Source organism: Panthera pardus, unplaced genomic scaffold, assembly GCF_024362965.1.
Source record: "Panthera pardus isolate Hobbes unplaced genomic scaffold, ASM2436296v1 HiC_scaffold_7, whole genome shotgun sequence".
NCBI classification, from domain to species: Eukaryota; Metazoa; Chordata; class Mammalia; order Carnivora; family Felidae; genus Panthera; species Panthera pardus.
The window spans coordinates 9988704-10010171 of record NW_026527002.1 but is presented as its reverse complement, the minus strand read 5'-3'; the positions used below and the strand labels follow the sequence as shown (position 1 = coordinate 10010171).

At 39.0% G+C, this 21468-nt stretch overlaps 1 protein-coding gene across 2 annotated transcripts in view; it reads right to left on the bottom strand.

The window, feature by feature from the left end:
* Nucleotides 1-19519, bottom strand: part of SDCBP (syndecan binding protein) — a 34407-nt gene extending 14888 nt beyond the window's left edge. For both annotated transcript variants that reach the window (XM_019421278.2, XM_019421281.2), the window contains exons 1-2: nucleotides 19392-19519; nucleotides 4981-5046 (exon numbers count right to left, since the gene is read on the bottom strand). In XM_019421278.2, the coding sequence (XP_019276823.1) occupies nucleotides 4981-5031 (51 nt within the window). In that variant the 5' untranslated portion in view covers nucleotides 5032-5046; nucleotides 19392-19519. The remainder of the gene's footprint in view (nucleotides 1-4980; nucleotides 5047-19391) is intronic.
* Nucleotides 19520-21468: the final 1949 nt, after the last annotated feature.

The following is a 21468-nucleotide window of genomic DNA, read 5'->3' as shown; positions in this document are numbered from 1 at the left end:
ACATGCATTGTGAAATGACTTTGACAAATTTGTTTAAAAGTTATACGTTATTTTAATCGTTATTCTTTTATACCCATGATAAAGTATGCACTTTGCTTACTCCGTAATAATTTTGTATTTAGTACAGTGTATCCCTCTGCTTACAGCTGATAAAATGAAGATGATTTCAGTGGGATATGCTAAAACGGCAAAATATTAGCAACTTAAAAGTATTTACATTTTTAGGTGTTTTTCTGATGTGTGACTTTTTATATGAGTCTGGTTGAGCTTTTTTTCTTCTACAAGTATTTGTAGAGTAGTGAGTAAAAGAGTAATGAAAAGTGTAAATGTCTGTGCTGACAGCTCAGAGCCTGGAGCCTGCTTCCGATTCTGTGTCTCGCTCTCTCTGTTCCTCTCCCGCTCATGCTCTCTAAAATAAACGTTAAGGGGCGCCTAGGTGGCTTGGTCGGTTAAGCGTCTGACTTCGGCTCAGGTCACGATCTCACGGTCCGTGAGTTCGAGCCCCACGTCGGGCTCTGGGCTGATGGCTCGGAGCCTGGAGCCTGTTTCAGATTCTGTGTCTCCCTCTCTCTCTGCCCCTCCCCTGTTCATGCTCTGTCTCTCTCTGTCTCAAAAATAAATAAACGTTAAAAAAAATTTAAAAAAATAACTTATAAAATAAACGTTAAAAAAATAATGAAGTGTTATACCTATTCCTGAAATTAGTGCCAAGAGTAGTCCCAAAGAGGCTTGGAGTGATGGAAGCTTAATTTAAATAAGCACAGCCTATAAAAGCATTGGAGGGTACTTCATTCATTTGGGTTGTAAATATTTTGATATGCTTGTTATTGCATACTTTAGTATTGATTGTTTTACAATTTGTCACATTCTAAACTGAAATAAAATGCAATGAAAATCTCTATAATTTTATATAATAGTCCACAAACTCAGTGCATGTTGAATTTTCAAAGTTATTTCAGCAGCTATCAGCTAAAATGAGCTAGGAGCCAATGGATTACTTCTTGGATAACCTCTAAGGAAAAAAAAAATACTGTTCGGCACTCGAAGGAAATGAACTATCAAGCCATGAAAAGGCATAGAGGAAACTTAAATGCATACTACTAAGTGAAAGAAACCAACCTGAAAAGTCTGAAAACAGTATGATTTCAACTATATGACATTTTGGAGAAGGCAAACTATGGAGGCAGTAAACAGATCAGCAGCTGCCAGGGTAAGTGGGGAGGAAGAGAGGAATAGGTAAGAATTTTTAGGGCCATATTTTGCAATACAGAATTCTGTATAACACTAGATTCTGTACAATACCATGGTGGCTATGTCATTACACATTTGTCAAAACAACACCAAGTACGTAACACCAACAGTGAACCCTAATGTAAACAAACTATGGACTTTGAGTGGTAATGTGTCCGTGTACGCTAATCACTTAACAACAAACATACCAATCAAATGAGGATACTGATAGTGGGGGAGGATGTGCTCTATGTATGTGTTGAAGGGAGGGGTGGTTAATTACAGGTTAACCCTCTGTAACTTTCCATTCTATTTTGCTGTGAACCTAAAACTGTTCTAAAAATAGAACGTAATAATTAAAAAAAAAATTAATGTTTATTTATTTTTGAAGGAGAGAGAGAGAGACAGAGCATGCATGGGGGAAGGGCAGAGAGAGAAAGGGAGACACAGAATCTGAAGCTGGCTCCGGGCTCTTGAGCTGTCAGCACAGAGCCTGACATGGGGCTTGAACTCACTAGCCAGGAGATCATGACCTGATCCCAAAGTCAGACACATAACTGACCGAGCCACCCAGGCACCCCTATTTTTAAAAAATTATTCTTTCTCATGATCTCATGAGCCTGTTTCAGGCTCCGTGCTGAGTGTGGAGCTTGCCTGGGATCCTCTCTCCCTCTCTCTGCCCCTCCCCGACTCTCAAACTTTTAAAAATTGTTTGTTTGTTTTTTAATTTTTTTTTTTAACGTTTATTTTTGAGACAGAGAGAGATAGAGCATGAACGGGGGAGGGGCAGAGAGGGAGGGAGACACAGAATCGGAAGCAGGCTCCAGACTCTGAGCCATCAGCCCAGAGCCCGAAGCGGGGCTCGAACTCACGGACCGTGAGATCGTGACCTGAGCTGAAGTCGGACGCTTAACCGACTGAGCCACCCAGGCGCCCCTAAAAATTGTTTTTTTAATGTTTAAAAAATTGTTCCTTTTTACGTTGGGTATATTTTTCTGTTCTTGTACTCATTGCTTCTGTTCTTATACAAGAAATACTGAAGTGAGACTATATAGAGAAAGCTCTCTGCTAATAGGTACATATTTAATTATCATATAATCTGTAGTAAAGATAAAACACAAGAAAGAAGGTACATCAAGGGCTTAAAGACTATACACCATTAAAATGTAGCAAACTATTTCACACTTACTGGAAATCTCAAATTACTAAAAAAAAAAAAAAAAAAAAAAAGGAATGGGATCCCCAAGGAGACCCTTCCAGGGCATGCATGTGGAGACACTCGCGTCAACCTCATAATGGATAGAGATTCAGGGATTATATGATGCTAAGAGCAACAGCCTAATGGCTTTTGTAAAACAGTTTACACAATATGAACTGCCAGTTCGCAGCTGCAGTTTAGCTTTGCCGTGGTGTACAAGGTCAGAAGATTAGAAAATCAACGCTGCTTCTGCAGGGGCATCTCAAGCACAAAAATAAACCTATCTCTATCTTAGAAAATGAAACAAGAAAGACCAGCCCAGGACTACAGTGACTAAGGCAGGACTATTTTTAAATACAGAAAGAATAAAAAGCCAAGTTTCCCCCTCCTTAACTCATGGTTGTATTTCTAAGCAGCTAGCTTCCTGCTCAGAACATTAAAAGGTCTTCTGATGGAAATACCCATATAATTTGCTTCTCCTTAAAGAGGTCAGTGTGATGTGTTCGTAGCCCTCTTTATTTTCCAATCAAACATTTATAAATATCAACTTTCCTTTTTGTTTTTCAAAAATCAAAAACTTCTGTTCAAAGGCAACTCTGGTTAGCGTTCAATTCTATAAAAACTAACAGAAAACGATGAAAACAGATTAGTCATTCCTTCAGATCCATCTGCAAATCCTTATTGATGTCTTATTAATGGCTTGTTATTCGTGAAGGCTAAATATTTCAGACACAAGCTTTTTAAAAACAACGTATGCTTGTTCAGATGAATTTTGCAGAAATAAAACTATATAAGAAAAATGCTGACAAAATACTGAAGAAAGGATAGAGCATTACATGACTGAACAAACCTCTTAAAATTGAAGCATCAAAGCCTTTAGCAGCTGAACAGATTTCAGACACTTTTACCAACCGTATTTTAATATCCTCAGTGGATTTATAAAGGAAAATAAATACTCATGATGTCCACCCATATTTACCCAATCATTGCTATAAGCAGCCATACAACTGCTACTGTTATTGCTGGGGGTTTTTCACCCTAGAAAGGCCAACATTTTGCCCAAAAAAACTTACATACTTGAGGTTGCTTAAGACTTCTTGCAGGCTTAGAATAAGCTTTTTAATTTTTTTTAATGTTGATTTATTTTTGAGAGAGAGACAGAGCATGAGCAGGGGAGGGGCAGAGAGAGAGAGAGAGAGAGAGAGAGAGAAAGGGAGACACAGAATCCAAAGCAGGCTCCAGGCTCTGAGCTGAGAGCACACAGCCCAATGTGGGGCTTGAACTCACGAACTGCGAGATCACAACCTGAGGAAGTCAGACACTCAATGGACTGAGACCCAGGTGCCCCTATAATAAACTTTTTATGTCTGTTAAATAATTACTAAGAAGTAAATCTTACTTGGAGTAAACAAGGATCTTCAGGATAAGAAGCTTTGAAATAATTAACAACTCAGAAAGAATCTCATCACATTTATCATTTTAAAAAGGTTTTAGGACTAATGAAGGAAATCACGGAGTTTCATTTACCTTATCAAATTCAAAGAATAAACAAGAGCTAAAAAAAAATGAGCTTATTTATAAGATCAAGTTTAATGTAAACTGGAAAAAAGGATAGGTTCATTAAATACTACAAATTATCCCAGTTAAAAAGAATAAAAACTCACAAAAACAGCAAGAATTGACCCCTATTTCCAACTTTCTTAAGAAGACTCAGTCTTCATTCAAAAACTAAATTTTCTTTTAAGTGTATTTATGTATCTAGAGAGAGAGAGGAAGAGCATACACAGGGAGGGGGAAAAAGAGAGAGAGGGAGAGAAAATCCCAAGCAGGCTCTGCACTGTCAGCCCGGAGGAGGGCGGGACCTCATGTCCAGAGACCACATGTCCATGTGAGATCACGACCTGAGCCAAAACCCAGAGCTGGATTAACTGACTGGGCCACCCAGGTGCCTGCCCCAGAAGCATCTGTCTTCAAAACTAATACTCACATGAAGTACTCAAAAAACGTTTGACTTAATGAAATACATTTAGAGGACAAACACGTGAAATGTCTGCCACTTATACCTAAAAGGAAACAAAACCCTTCACTTTCATTGTGCTTTTACGCTACTTCTAAAAGCATTCACCATTTCTGTAATTTTTAACTTCGAAGAAAAGGCAAAGACTCATTTTAAAAATCAGTCATACCTGACAATCCAAGAGAACAATGTACTAATTTTAAACAAAACTATGAACCGCCTAAGGAGTTGAAGTGTATTTTACCAACTTAAATATATAGTATTTAAATTCTGGTCTTAAAATCAACCTATCTTTAAAGAGCTTTAAGGCCAGTTTTAAAGAAGTAATACCCCAGGCCCATTAATTCACAGTGAAATAAAAAAGAATTGGTAGCTTTTCTGTAAATTTTTAGTCTGCAATTAATAAACTGAAAAAAGTTGAACTGTAAAAATGAATGCACCTGCTATTTAAGTTTCTTCCTTCACTTCACCTATAACTAGAACATTATGACATTACATATATATTTTCTAAAGTACACAAACAACTTAAACATACCTGAATAACTTTGTCTACCTTCAGGTCTTCAAGAGATGGGTACAGAGACATTTTTGCAGGATTTTTCTAAAGAAAAAACAAAAATAAATTTCTGTAATTCAAATGTCATTGAAATTTAAATACTATGCATAGCCAGCAACATATAAACCAGCAATACATGTGAACATGTGTAAATTTTTAACACAGTAAGAAACATCTGAACTGTAAGACACATGGAAAAATAGGAACATCTAGCCTACACTAAAAACTGATTACTGGTTAGCAAACTATTTCTCCCTCCCTTACTACTACTACCAAACTGTATCCACTGCAGATTTTAAATTTCCCTTCAAGGAAAAGTCCACTTCAAAAGTTTAGAAAATCAAAGAGTACAGTTATGTGACTTACCTAGTGTGCACATGCACTCGGCAGATGTGCAATGATCATATCCTAACAAAACCCTAAAAGAGTTCCTACACAGTATCTATAGAATCTCTATCACTAGGAAAAACACACACACACACACACACACACACACACACACACACGTAGTTAGAAGAAACAATAGACAGCAATTATTAACAACAGTTTTATCTTCAGGACACACGAATGATGCAGATATTAAGGGACTAAGGAATAAGAGAAATTTTTACGTTAAAAAAATTTTTTTTAATGTTTATTTATTTGCAAGACAGAACATGACCAGGGGAGGGTCAGAGAGAGAGGGAGACACAGAATCCGAAGCAGGCTCCAGGCTCTGAGTTGTCAGCACAGAGCCCGATACGGGGCTCGAACTCATGAATCATGAGATCATGACCTGAGCTTAACTCGGATGCTTAACCGACTGAGCCACTGAGGAGCCCAAAGAAATTTTTACATTTTAGACATTTCTATACTGTTCAATGTTTTTTAGTGACCATGAGTTGTTTTTTCTAGTAATTTAAAACAAAGTTCTTTAGAAGTATTACAAGGATATGTACTTTAAAATTTTGTTTGGCTATTTTGAAATAAATATGTGGTACTTCTTTAAAGCCAACCAAACAGAACATATCCCAAACTGGCATAGGGTAGGTATGACAGAGATTCGGGAACTAGCTATCAATTTATTACCTACCTCCCCTCTCCTAAATCCAGGCATTCCTCTAGGCTCTGCGATATGGAGATGGGCCCTTGAACACTGCTCTGTGACCAGCAGCACCAGGTTAAGCTCCCTCAGTGCAGGGAGCTGGAGATACGCTGGAGGCGAGAGGGTTTTCGCCTCCAGGGTCCAGGACACCGCTCTGGCCAGGCCCTCGCGGGACCTGCTTCTCCAGCACCTCGCTCCCGCCAGGGAGCGGCTTCTTTAGCGCCCGAGGCCCACAGTGCGCAGAAGCGCCTCGGACCCCGGCGCCGCGCCGAGCAGCTTCCCGCTTGCTGCCACCCGAGAGGCACCTCCCCGTGAGCAGCTCTCCCTGACACCGCCTCGTGTGCAGCAAGTCCCCAGAGACGGCACCATCCTGGCCTCCACCAGCACCCCGGAGGGAGAACGGCCAGTAGGGTTGCCTCTGAGACGCCAACTTCACCCTCCACCGAGCAAGGCCCGCACTCCCCGAGGCCCGGGTCTCAGACGCAGGAAGAGGGCAGCCACTGGGGGCGCTCCAGCTCAGCCCCGGGGGTAGTAGGTACTAACTAAATCTGCTCTTCCTGTATTCATTAAAGTTGTCTTTACTTTTGGCCAGCCAATTCCTGTCCCTTAAATCATGTTATAGTTAATAATTCCGTGCATTCAACTTTCACCGTTTAAACTGCTGTATCGCTTCCATTTCTTGACTGGATGCCGGACCACCGCACTTTTTAAAAAATTTATATCCTCCACATACCATAAAATTCACTTTTAAAAGATGCAGTTCTACAGTCTTAACATGTCTACAGTTGTGCAACCATCCCTACCATCTAATATTAGAGTATTTCCAGCACCTCAAAAACAAATGACACGCCTATCTATTCTCCCCTCCCTCCAGCTCTAGACAACTAAGAATCTACTTTTTGCTTCTTGATTTGCCTATTCTGGATATTTAATTTAGAATCACAAAACATGCTGACTCTCGTGTTTCTTTCTTTTGCACTTAGTCTCATGCTTTCCGAGTTCCTCCACGCTGTAGCATGGACCAACACTTCACGCCTTTTTATGGCTACGTAATATTCCACTGCAGAGCCACTGCATCTGGGGTATCCATTCATCACTCGATGACATTTTGGGTTTTTACACTTTTTGACTATTGCGAATAATGCCGCTAATGATGCTAATGAACATTCACATCCAGATTTTTGTGTAAACATGTATAATTCTCTTGCACACAGGGAAGAGTAGAACTGCTGAGTCACGTGGTCACTTGATGTTTTTAACTTTTTGAGGAACTGTCGAACTGGTTTCCAAAGTGACTGCATCATCATACTCTGGCTTTTCAGATTGCATACATCTTTTGCTTTTTACCCAAGTGCATCACTCGACATTGCCACCAGTAGCAAATAACAGAGGGTCCCAATTTCTCCGTATCTTCGCCAATACTTACTATTGTCTTTTTGACTACAGACACCCTAGCATACATGAAGCTGCACCCACTGCAGTTCTGACTTGTGTTTCCCTATGACTAACGATGTTCCGCATCTTTTCATTTGGTTATTGGCCATTTGTATATCTTAGGGAAAACGCCAATTCAAATCCTTTGACTACTTTATTACTTTCTTTCCTCTCTCTCTCTCTTTTTTTTTTTTTTTTTTTTTTGGCCTAATTCTCCTGGGATAGGGCCTCCAACAAAATGCCAAATAAAAATGGCCTGATAGTTTTTAAGGGGAAAATAGGGCTTAGGTTTATGAATAAAATACAAATTTATGTGAAAGCACAATTTTAAAAAATGACTTAATTCTATTAATCCAGGGGGCGGGGGGAATGGGAGTACCTTTTCTGTGTCTCAAAAAATCATTTCTCTAACAGCTTCCCCCTTAAACACATTTTATTTACCTTTCCAACCATTTTATCAACCTCATAAAATCCTTTGAAATTCACTGGAACAAATGTTGACTTTTAATCTAGTGCTATTTCTATTTTTGGTTTCTACTTTTAGTTTTGCCACTGGCCACCCACAAGATCCCCTTTTCCTCATGAAAAATGAACTGGATGAGTGGTAAGTTTCAAAACTCAGTGAATTTTCTCAGAGATTTTCCTCATAGAAGCTTTCCCTCAAATAAATATTAACTGAAGTCGTCCGAACTCTAAGGCTCCTCATTCCCCAGAAGTGACTTCACACTCATACAAATACTCAAATTCAATCCCCGAAAAAATAAATGGCTTTTCAGACATTTTTTAAATATCAAATATCACCCCAACCTATGCTTTTTTAAACATTTAGTTTCAGGTTTGCTCTAAGTACGCTGAACTTAATTAATTCTCACCATTCTTCTAAAATACAAAGGATTCCTTAATGATTTTCCTTCACAAACTATTGTCGTGGCCTCATTTCACATCATTTCCTTTAAGCGTTACAACATTCTAGCCACAAACTACTTGCTATTTCCCAGCCAGGTCTAGTGCTTCTGTGTCTCCGTATCTTTGCAAAAGCTGCTTCCTCTTCCCAGAATGTCCTTCCAGGACTTCTCTATCAAAATCGCAGTCAAGAGCCACTTTTGTGAGGACACCACTGATGACCTCAGTCTGACACCGTTTCTCTCAAGTCACCAGCGTCATTCTGCCTTACGTTATACAGCTAGTTTACGTTTATCTCTGTTCTTGAGGTCAAGGCCTTTAATTTCTTATTTATCTAGCAAGATGTCTTGTCCTAAACCAAGTCAAATGTTTATTACATTTTTACTGATGTTGTCAATAGCAGTAAGTATCTTTCGAACATTTATTGAAAAGTTCAATTTTCTTCACCTCCAAGTCTACATGTTTGAACACAACCCTGTTTAAAGCTCTTCCAGGATAATAATAAATTCTTGTATTATTTTTCCGAAAGGCTCTATCAACTTGTATGAGTTAATCTTTGGTCTAATCTTAAGTGTCAACAATAAGTAGTTCTTTCTGAAGAACTACAAAGCTATCTTTGAAAAATCCTTTCAAGTATGGCTGGAATTTCAGAATGACTAATGATGAGATTTAAGGGGATTGTGAAAATAATTCTATTACATCAGTATGTGAATTCTCATTTCACTTTCTCTTAAAACCCCCCTCACAGACTATCATCGGACTGACTATACAATTTTGTTTCCAGGCCTCCCCTACAGCTGAGAATCAACTGGTGTATATCCTACTCACCCTGAGATTAGTAGGCAAAACATCTTGCCATCCACTCTACTCCACCAGTTCAGTACAACATTCCTGACTGTAACAGCTTTCTTTCACTGGTCTAATGCCTGGAAAGAACTGGTGTTCTCCATTTACCTCTACACCAGGTTTGGCCCACTCTATGCAACCTCATGGACTCTCAACTTTCTCCATGCATAATGAAAGGCCTCTGCATCCCAGGCCTTAGAAAATAACCCCCAAATTCGTTTCTACTAAGAGGTTTCTCAGAGCTTGAAATAGTGCCAGGGTTTCTTTAGAACACCTAAAAATAAAAATTACCCAACTACTCTGCCTCAGTATCCAGTTTCCCATTTGACTCTCCATTTCCTCAGGGCAGTGTCAGGGTAACTTCCTTGGAGTCTTTCTATCTGGGTGGACTAAAGGCCTCCATAACTCAAATGCCATATGTGATATTTCAGAACATCTAGAAAACCTCTAGGAAAAAAATATAGATGTTAAGCTCCTTGACATTCATCTTGATGATTTTTTGAATGTAACACCAAAAGCAAAGGCAACAACAGAAAACTAAATAAGTGGGACTAAAACTAAAAACTTCTGCAGAGCAAAGGTAACAATCAACAATTGAAAAGGCAACCCACAAAATGGGAGAAAACACTTTCATGTCATATATTTGAAAAGGAGTTAATGTCCAAAATAAAGAATTCATACAACTTAAGCGTGCGAACGCACAGACACACACACACACACACACAAATCTCATTTAAAAGAACGGGCAGAGGATCTGAACAAACATTTTCCCAAAGATGACATACAAATGGCTAACAAGTATATGAAAAGGTGCTCAACATCATTAACCATCAGGGAACTGCAAATCGAAACTACAATGAGATATCACCTCTACCTGTCAGAACGACTGTAATCAAAATGACAAGAAATAAGTGTTGGTGAAGATCCGGAGAAGAAGGAACCCTTGTGCATCAATGGTGCAAACATAAACTGGTGCAACCACTGTGGGAAACAGCACGGAGGTTTCTCAAAAAATTAAAAACTGAATTACCAAGCAATTCCACCTTTGAGTATATATCTGAACACAAACACCAACGTAAAAAGATATCTGCACCTCCACGTTCAAAGCAACACTATTTAAAATAATCAAGACACAGAAGCTACATAAGAGTCCATCAATGGATGAATGGGTAAAGAAAATGTGGTATATATACACAATGGAATATTTTCAGCCATAACAAAGAAGGAAATCTTGTTATTCATGAATAAAGGAATGGACAAAGAAAATATAAGACACACAAACACACACAATGGAATATGTCGCAGCCAGAAAAAAATAGGATATCTTGCTATTTGCAACAACATGGACACACCTTACGGGCATTATGCTATGTGAAAAAAGTCAAAGACAATAACCATATGGTCTTTATTATATGTGGAATCTAAACAACAAAAACAAAAACAAACTTGTTGATACAGAGAACAGACTGGTAGTTGCCAGTGGTGGGGGAAGGTAAGGGATGAGCAAAGTGAATGAAGGGAGTCAAAAGGCACAAACTTTCACTTATAAAATAAATCCTGATGATATAACGTACAGGATGATGACTACAGTTAATAATGCTGTACTGTATATCTGAAAGTGCTAAGAGAATGAATCTTAAAAGTTCTCACCACAAGGGAAAAAAGCTATGTGTGGTGATGATGTTAACCAGACTTACTGTGATTTCACATTATATACAAATATAAAATCATTCTGTTGCACACCTGAAACTAACAATGATATAGGTCTCCTCTGAACTTTAATAACAGTTTTTAAAAATTAAAAAATATAGTGGGGGGCAGGGGAGCCAAGTCTTAGTCTCAGCTCTGCCACCAACTTAATTTGCTTTCCAGGGTCTCAATTTAACGTATGACATCAACAAAGTATCTTTCCTGTAAGGCAAAAATTTTTAGAACCCATTTGTTTTTTAAATATCTGCCACCACAAGCTATATTCCTGAACTCTTCAACAGCAAAGGGCCTGAATGTTCTAGTCCCACAAGTTATTTTCACAGGAAGTCAGCATATGAAACTATTCTCTTATTTAAACATAGAAGTAGCCTAATTAGCTTACAATTACTGTAAAATAAAATATGGTACAAAACATTTTTAATTAGCACAAGAAACAACAAATGCACATCAGTAAAGGAACCTAAAGTACACTCATAACCTCCTTATCTGCAAGGGACACATTCCAAGACCCCTACTGGATATATGGACTAGTTATAACACTGAACCTAAACACACTATGCTTTTTCCTACACATATGTATCTACGACAAAGTTTTAAGCATACTAAGAAATTAGCAATAACAATAAAACAATTATAAAAACATACTGCAAAAGTTATATGAATGTGTTCTCGCTCTCTAAATATCCTTTTGTACTATAGTCACCCTTCTTATGATGTTAGGTGATAAAACGGATGAGGTGAGGTGAATGACATAGGCATTGTGACCTAACGTTAGGCTACTACTGACCTTCTGATAATACATCAGAGAAGAATCATCTGCTTCCAGACCACATCTGACCATGCAGATAAAGGGAGACTACTATAGTACCGTAATCTAGATTCCTAGCCCAGAAAATGAAACAGTCAAGTCTGGAGTCAGGTTCAGATATCTGCCCTCAACACTGTGTACCCATCAGGGTCCAATGAGTTCCTTTTTTTTTTTTTTTTTTTTCTTAGGAGTTTTGTTTAGCGACTTTTATTCTTTCGTACAGATCATCCAAAGAACAAAGAGGAAGAAAAATGTTTAAATGTAGTAAAATCACTCTATCTTATAAATTTAATAAGGGCTCAACTGGACTTTTTTTTTTTTTTTTTATAAAACTAAGATCTATTATGAGATCTTAGTGAACTTATTTTCCTCTGTCTTTGAAACACCTATTTCATCAATCTAGGAATTATTTCATCAGAATTCATCAGTTATCCCCAACCATGCTAAAAAAACCAAATTAACAAAAAATAAGATCACCTAGAATGATGCAATAGTAAATTAATCACACTCTTTCATCCTTCAGTTTGTACTGGCCAGAGTATTGCATCCTCTTTCAAGAATATATATACTCTTTAGACACCACATTTGTAGCTTATTTTCTAAACAAGCATTTCTTGAACACTTGGAATTTTTCATTTTTCACCCATGATGGAAGAAAGAAGGAAACTGAAGGAGGAAGTTATTTATTAGACAAATCAGAAGATAATGCAAAGTGACAAGTAGCTGTACTCTAGGCTCTTATATAATGAGGAAATTGATTACATAAGCAAATCACAGACTGGGTTTTCAGATGACAATACCCTAACAGAAATTCTTCAAACTTAAGAATCAGTAGGTAAATATATATCTCTAATAAAGAAATACAACTTTTCACTCAGTTAGTTTTACTAAAATATTATCATCTTTTTACTCTTATTATCTGTGAATCAAAATTTACTTGATATGGCTTTTAAATGGCCAAATGAAGGCGCTGTTTAAACAAAGATGATTGGAAGGAAACTAATGTAGAGAAATTTTTTAAAACTCAGCACATTAATTACCCTAATTGGAGTTTATAATATAAAGTATAAGTCAAAATTCTCTGTAAATATAGAACAAAGATAGTGTTCCCCTCAAAAAGACATTAATATTTGCAGAAGTACTGCATTTTGACAATGCAAATACAAAAATTACCAGATGGTAAAGACAGAATCTATTAGAGATATATTTGAGATCTAGAATCAGTATTGTTTTGACAACAAATATCGTGAAGTAATGACAAGCTAGAACATATTAGAGACATATTCAAATGGAAACAATATTTATAAGATAGACACACGCTAATTTCCTTTATTACAATTGATGAGCAATTAGTCGTACTCAAAAGGATGTTGCCCATTTCAGCCACATACGCTTTCAAATCCAGGAAATGTTACTTATTTCTTTTTTTTAATTTTTTTTTCCTGCTCTCTGTGTTATTTATTGTCTGCTACACATATTCTCAGGTTTGTTTGTTTTTTAATGTTTGTTTATTTTTGGGAGAGGGAGAGACAGTGTCAGTGGGGGAGGGGCAGAGAGAGAGGGAGACACACAATCCCAAGCAGGCTCCAGGCTCTGTGCTGTCTGCACAGAGCCTGACATGGGGCTTGAACTCATGAACCGCGAGATCATGACCTGAGTTGAAGTCGGACGCTTAACTGACTGAGCCACCCAGGCACCCCAAATCCAGGAAAATTTAGAATAAAATGTGGGTTTCTCGTGTCCAGTCATTATTAAAATTGTGTTTTCAGTAAAACTGTGCTTCACTGTCCCTTTACTTTTTACTTCTACAAGTTTTTCATAAGGTGAATTAAAGTATAAAAAATAAAAGAAGTGTCCATTGGGCTTACATGATAAATGGTGATAACCATTTATTACAGTACACTAAGGATTACTAAGCATTCTATATGGCTCATAAATGGCGTCAATGCGCTCACTTTGATAAAGTCCTAAACAGGTCTAGGGTGATGGTTCTCAAACTTGGTTAATCATCAGATCAGAATTACCTGGGCACTAGTTAAAAAGAGCTTCCCAGGCTGACACAGACCATGGAAGGACTTAGGAACTCTTTAATAATTATCCAAGGAGATTCTCATAAACCACTGTGAAACGTGGCCATATAAAGTCTACTGTTATGTAGGATACTGTCTTCTTACCCATAAGGTTACATTTCTGACTTGCTGGATTGGCAAAAATCCAAAGTTTGGCAACACTCTGATAGTAAGGTTGTGAGAAACACTCATACATTATTAGTGGAAGTGTAAACTAGTACAAGTTCCATACAGAAGTTTGCAGTATCTACCAGAATTATAAACATAGTGCAATGCCACTTTAGATCTTCAGCCTACAAAAATATTCGCATGTAAAGAGTGACATATGTAAAAGCTTATTCATCGAAGCACCAACCGCAATAGCAAAAGACTTCAAAGGAGGAAGTTCTATATATACGAACATTGAAAGAGGTCTAAAATATCATTAACTGGGAAAACAAATTATGCTTTAGAGCACTGTGCAAAATATGCTAACATATGTGTTACAAGGAGAGGGAACTTAAAGAACTAAAAAAAGAAGTATAAACTAAACCCAAAACTAGCAAAAAGAAGGAAATCATAAAGATTAGAAGTAAGTGAACCAGAGAATTGAAAATATGAGAGAGAAAAAAAAAAAAAAATCAATGAAACCAAAAGTTGGTTCTTTGAATAAAATCAACAAAGCTGACAAACCTTTTGCTAGAAGGACTAAAAAACAGAGAAAACTCAAAATACTAAAATCAGAAAATGGTAATATTAACAATTATTCTGCAGAAATAAATTATAAGAGAGTAGTCTGCATGACTGTACATCAAAGTATCAGATAACCTAAATAAAATGGACAAATTCCAAGAAACATAAAGCCTACCAAAATTAAATCACAAATAAATTCAAAATTTGAATATACCCATACCAGGTGAGAAGACTAAATCAGTAATCTAAAATCTCCCAACAAATAAAAGCCCTAACCGTGAAACTTCATTGAATTCTGAACATTTAAAAAAGAATACCAGTCCTTCTCAAAATTGGTGAAAAAGCTGAAGAGAAGGTAATAACTTCCTAACTCATTCTCTGAGGACAGCATTAACCTGATACCAAAGCCAGACAGTCGCTCCAAAAAAGAAAATTACAGACCAACATCCTTTATGAACACTGATGCAAAAATCCTCAAAATACAAGCAAATGGAATTCAACAGAACATTAAAGGATTATACACCTTTTAACAATTGGGATTTATTCCTGGAATACAAGGATGGTTCAACATACAAAAACTAATCAACGTAATAGGTCACACCAATAAAATAAAGGAGACAAAAACCACATGATCATCTCAACTGATGCAGAAAAAACATTTGATAAAGTTCAGCATGTTTTCATGATAAAAACACTCACCAAATAGAAGAAAACTACATCCATTATTAAAAGCCATACATGAAAACCCCACACTAAACATCATACTCAGTGGTGAAAGACTAAATATTTTTCCTCTAAGATCAGCAACAAGGCAAGGAAACCCGCTTTTTCCATTTCTATTCAACATAGTACTGGAAGTTCTAGTGAGAGCAATTAGGCAAAAATAAGAAATAAAAGGCATCCAAATTGAAAAAGAAGTAAAATGATCTGTGCATATTATATGATGTATATGTTTAGGGTTTAAAAACTTCTAAAGACTCCACACAAAAAAAGCTGTTGGAACTAATAAATTCAGCAATGTAGCAAGATACAATCAATGCACAAAAATTAGCTACATCTCTATACATGAAAAATGAACAATCTTAAAATTGCTACTGTCTTACAATAACATCAAGAAGAATAAAATACTTAGGTACCATATGTTCATGGATTGGTAGACTTAATATGGTTAAAATGTCAATACCATCCAAAGTGATCTCAAGATTCAATGCAATCCCTATCAAAATCACAATGAATATTTTTCAAGAATAGAAAAACTCATCCTAAAATTCATATGGAATTTCAAGGGACTCAAATATCCAAAACAATCCTGAAAAAGAACAAAAGTGGAAGACTCACACTTGCTGATTTCAAAACTTATTATAAGGCTACAGTAATCAAAACAGTAGGGTATCAGCATAATAGCACAGAGATCATTGGAAAAGAACAGAAAGCCTAGAAATAAACCTTCACACGTATATATGGTCAAATGATTTTTGACAAGAGTGCCAAGATCATTCAATGAATAAAAGTCTTTTCAACAAATGGTGCTCAGAAAATTAGGTACCCATGTGCTACAGCATAAATGTGAATCCTTACCTAACAACCCCATTTCAAAAATTAACAAAATGGATAAAGGATCTAAATTCAAGATCTACAACAACAGCAAAAAAAAAACTCCTGGAAGAAAACACAGGACTGAAGATTCATGAATTTGGATTTGGCAGTGATTTTTTGGACATCATACCAAGGCACATCATACCAATGTGTATATTTACAAAAGAAAATATACACATTAGACTTCATTAACTTTTAAAATTTTGTACTTCAAAAGATGCCATCAACAGAGCAAAAAGGCAACACATAAAATGGGAGAAAATATTTGTAAATCATATGTCCAGTAAGGGATTAATACTGAGAATATTTAGAGAACTACTAAAACTCCACAAGAAAACAAAACCAACAAAACTGGTAAAGGACTTGAATAGACATTTCTCTAAATAAGATACAAGAATGGCCATAAACACATGAAAAGATGCTAAACATCATTAATCGTTACGAAAATGCAAATCTAAACTATGAGATATCACCTCACACCCATTAGGATGGCTACTATAAAAACAAAAACAAAAAAAACGAAAAACAAGTATTGAAGAAAAACTGATCAGGCACCAAAGAATGAAACTGGATCATTTTCTTACACCATACTCACAAAAATAAATTCAAAATGGACTAAAGCCCTGAATGTGAGCCCTGAAACCATAAAAATCCTAGAAGAGAGCCCAAGCAGCAATGGTTTCTCATGTGGGCTGTAGCAACATTTTTCTAGATATGTCTCCTGAGGCAAAGGAATTGAAAGCAAAAATTAACTATTGGGACGACATCAAAATAAAGAGTTGTTTGCAAAGCATAAGAAACAATCAACACAACTAAAAGGCAACCTACTGAATGAAAAAAGATATTTGCAAATGACCGATCTGATAAAAAACTGGTATCCAAAATACATAAAGAACTTATACAACTCAAAGCCCAAAGAATAATCAGATTTTTAAAAATGGACAGAAGACATGAACAGACATTTCTCCAACCAAGACTTCCAGATGGCCAACAGACACATGAAAAGATACTCAACATCACTCTCAAAGGGAAATGCAATCAAAAATACAATAAGATATCACCTAGCACCTACCAGAATGGCTATAATCAAAAACTCAAGAAAACGGGCACCTGCGTGGCTCAGCTGGTTAAGGTTCATGATTCTTGGTTTCAGCTCAGGTCATGCTTTTTTTTTTTTTTTTTTTAACGTTTATTTATTTTTGAGACAGAGAGAGACAGAGCATGAACAGGGGAGGGGCAGAGAGAGAGGGAGACACAGAATCCGAAACAGGCTCCAGGCTCTGAGCTGTCAGCACAGAGCCCGACGCGGGGCTCGAACTCACGGACCGCGAGATCATGACCTGAGCCGAAGTCGGACGCTTAGCCGACTGAGCCACCCAGGCGTCCCAATGACTTCATGGCTTTGTGGTTTCAAGCCCCGAAGTGGGCTCTGCGCTGGTAGTGTGGGGTCTGCGTGGGATTCTCCCCTGCCACTCGCCATGACTCTCTCTCAAAATAAGTAAACTTGAAAAATAAATAAATAAAGTGGTTCAGGGGAATCTTTTTTTTTTTTTTTTTTTAAAGAAAATCTTGGTATTTACTGCCTAAAACAAGTATCTAAATCTGGCAAAAAGAGGAAAGAAAAAACTTGTTGAGTCATGTTTAATTAAAGGAATGGCTTTATTAAAGAGTGCGTTCAACTGCCACCTATTCGTAAATTCATCCTCTTCTGGTCATGACTTTTATATCCTTTTAATGCTCAAATAAGTAAAAACTAATGCTGTCAAAGTTAAATTTGGATTTTAATGGACTATTTCCTGAACGTTTTAAAACACGTTCCACATCCTTAGTTTCATTCTGTGGCACAACCCACTTGATCCATAATATTTACACACCAATTAACGGACAAAAACGTATACAACTAAACTGGGACCAGAACACATGAAAAAAGAAATTTCTTTACCTTTTGCCCTCAATAGTAAAGCTAAAGACTGGAAAATCTGAATTTAAACGAATCCCTTACATACACTGGAGAGACAGCGAACAGCCTGCAGCTGTTTTCAATGTAATTTTCCTTTTTAATCAATCGTTTTCTCTGTCAAACAAGTAGAGTTTTAAAACAGAAACTTTTTACGCTTAATTAATTAATTTAGAAAGAGACAGAAAGAGCAAGGAGTGCACAAGCGGGGGAGGGGCAGAGAGAGGGAGAGAAAGAATCCCAAGCAGGCTCCCCGCGGTCAGCACAGAGCCGGAGGAGGGGCTCGATCCCACCAACTAAGCTCAAGACCTGAGCGCAAATCAAGAGTCCCAGGATTAACCGATTAACCCACCCAGGTGCCCCGCAAACAAGTGGATGCTGAGACTTTGGTAAACCAACGTAGTGTACTTAAAGAAAGAAAGAAAAAAAAAAAATCACAGTAAATGCCTATGCAGATAGTACACACAGCCTAGATAACCTAGAAATTCCTTTCGAAAACTGGCACACCGGCAGACCCCACGATCAACTCCACTGCAGCGCAAAGGAAAACTTTCCACCTCCATACATGCCTTCACTTTCCCATTATTACAAGGAAATCCTGAAATGAAAACTGTGAGTCATTTACATCTCGGGGGGATATTTCCCTCTGAACACACCCTGCTGGAACGTTTCTCCCTTTCCTCCAACTTCTCCAGAAATCCGCGCGGCGAATAACCTCTCCCCACCCCCTTCCAGAAAGTCAAGGCTTGGCCCACCCAACAGACACCTCCTTCCTCCTTCTAAATCCAGGCCGTTCCGATGAAGCCACCCGGGAAGGTGGCTAAGTGCAGTCCAAGGAAAGCGGCGCACCGTGACGAGCGGCAGCCAGGCTCTTCCCACCCCGGTCCCGAGGGATCTCGGCCAAGACGAACAAAAACGATCGAGAGCGACCAGAACCAGGAGTCCGAGCTGAGGCGGCAGCTGACGGCGTCGCCGCGGGCCGGGCCTCGGGGCTTGTCCCTACGCCCGCCGCCGCCAGTCCCCCGCCGACCCCGATCCCCTCGCCCCGGTCCCGGGCGGAACCACGAAACCCACAGGGTCGCGGGCAGGCAGAGCGCGCCGCCCGCGCAAACTTTCGCCCCGGGCCCCGCGGGGCGGAAGGAGGGGCGCGGCGACCACTGAGGAGAGAGAGGGCGTCGCCGCCGACTCCCGAAAACCGCTGTGACCCAGACGCTCTCCGCTAGGTGACCCGGGGCCCCCTCGCCTCCGCCCGCAGTCTCCGCGCCCGGGACGCGGCTCGAGCTCCCCTCTCTCCCCACCGAGGCTGCTCACCTAGGCCACAAGGACTCGCTCGCCGCCGCCGCCGCCGCCGCCTCGGTAACTGGCACCGACTTCCGAGACCCGAAGAGAGAAGAGCGGCGCGCGCCCGAGGACCGCCCGCCAGGCGCGTCACGGTGCCGCCCCCGCCTTCCGCCCGCGCAAGCGCGCGGCTCCGGGTCAGGTGATCCAGTCCCTATGGTAACGGGGCTGCGGCGGGGGCGGGGTGTCGGGGGCGCGACGGGGGCTGCTCCGGCTCCCGCTCCAGCCAGGGATGGGGCGCTCTTGGTGCCCACCCGCCGCCCAGGGTTACGCTTCCCACCTTCTCCACCCCCCCACCCCCGACGGGTAGTGCGGCAGGGCCGGGTGCCACCTGCCCTCCGCCGCGTTCGTCCGTGCTTAGGGTCATTTGGTTCCCATTGCCTCCAATACAGAGGGAGTCCTGAAGAGCCCATCGTCTGGAGATTTCCTCGCCAGCCTTGGACTTCTACCGCTTTACTCCTACTAATCTCTTCCCTCTCGCTTTACCTCGCCACTCACAGGCTTAGAAACGTTGCTTCCATGAACCCTTCCCAACGCCTGCCCTCTTTGGGACAGCTGCTTTCTTCGGCTGTAATAAACTCTTCGGCCATCCGAGCGAAAGTTCGTTGGCCGTTCAAGGTTGTGTGTGGTATTGCGTAAAAGTAATAACCAGTATCTGGATGCAAAAACTAAAACAACAACAACAACAACAACAACAACCATATTTCTTGAGGGCTATGTTCCAGGCACTGTCCTAAGAACTTGATGTATATAGTCTTTGGTCCTTACATCAGTCTATAAGGTACAACATCCCTGTTAGCATACAAAGAAACTGAGGCACTAAATCACCTAAGTTTACCGTATTACCGTAGAGTAACACCGAGTAATTGGCCACATAGCATTAACTTAGAAGCATTTTATCTCTAGCTAAATTATTTAGTGCCACAATAATCTGTAGTAAAACTAATAAAAAATCTGAGCATAAAAGGGATGACGAGTAAATGGAATGAAACTTGCCCTCGGAGAGTTTATGGTCTAGCGAATGAAACAGACGTTTAAAAATAATGAGACAATAGATTGGTAAGGAAAAAAATATACCTCCTTTTTAATCATAAACGTGACATGATTATGTAGAAAATTTTTAAAAAATTAACCAAGAAAAACCCCTAAAATTTAAACAATTATAACAAAATTGCAGGATAAAAGGTTAATATATACAAAAGCCTATTGTTGTTATATTTTCCATCAAGGAACAACTGAAATTTGAAATTAGACACAGTATCACTTATATTAACACCAAAAAATGAAATACTTAGGTATAATCTAACATAATGTGTACAAAATCTATATGAGGAGAACTATGAAATTCTGATGAAAGAAATCAAAGAAGATCCAAATAGATGGAAAAATATTCCATGTTTATGAATGGGAAGATTGAATATTGTCAAGATTTCAGTGTTTCCTAACTCGATAAATTTGATATGATCTCAAAATCCCAGCAAGTTATTTTATGGACGTCAACAAGCTAATCCTAAAGTTTTTATGGAAAGGCAAAAGTCCCAGGAGGACCAATAATATCAAAGAGGAACAAAGTCACAGGCCTGACAGTTGCCTGATATCAAAACGTACTGTAAAGCTACAGTAATCAAGACAGTGTGGCATTATCAAAAGACTAGAAAAATAGATCAGTGGAACAGAATACAAAGCCCAGAAACAGACTCACACAAATACATTCAATGGATCTTTGCCAAAGGTGCTAACTGGATAGTCTTTTCAGCAATGGGGCTGGAAGGGGCACCTGGGTGCCTCAGTCGGTTAAGCAGCCTACTTCTGCTCACGTCATGATCCTGCAGTTAGTGGGTTCAAGCCCTGTGTAGAGCTCTGGGACAACAGCTCAGAGCCTGGAGCCTGCTTCAAATTCTATGTCTCCCTCTCTTTCTGCCCCTCCCACACCTGCGCTCTGTTTCTGTCTTCTCTCTCTCAAAAGTAAATAAACATTGAAAAAAAAATTGTTTTCAATGGTGCTGGAACAACTGAATTTCCACCTGCCCCCCCCCCAAAAGAAAGTCTA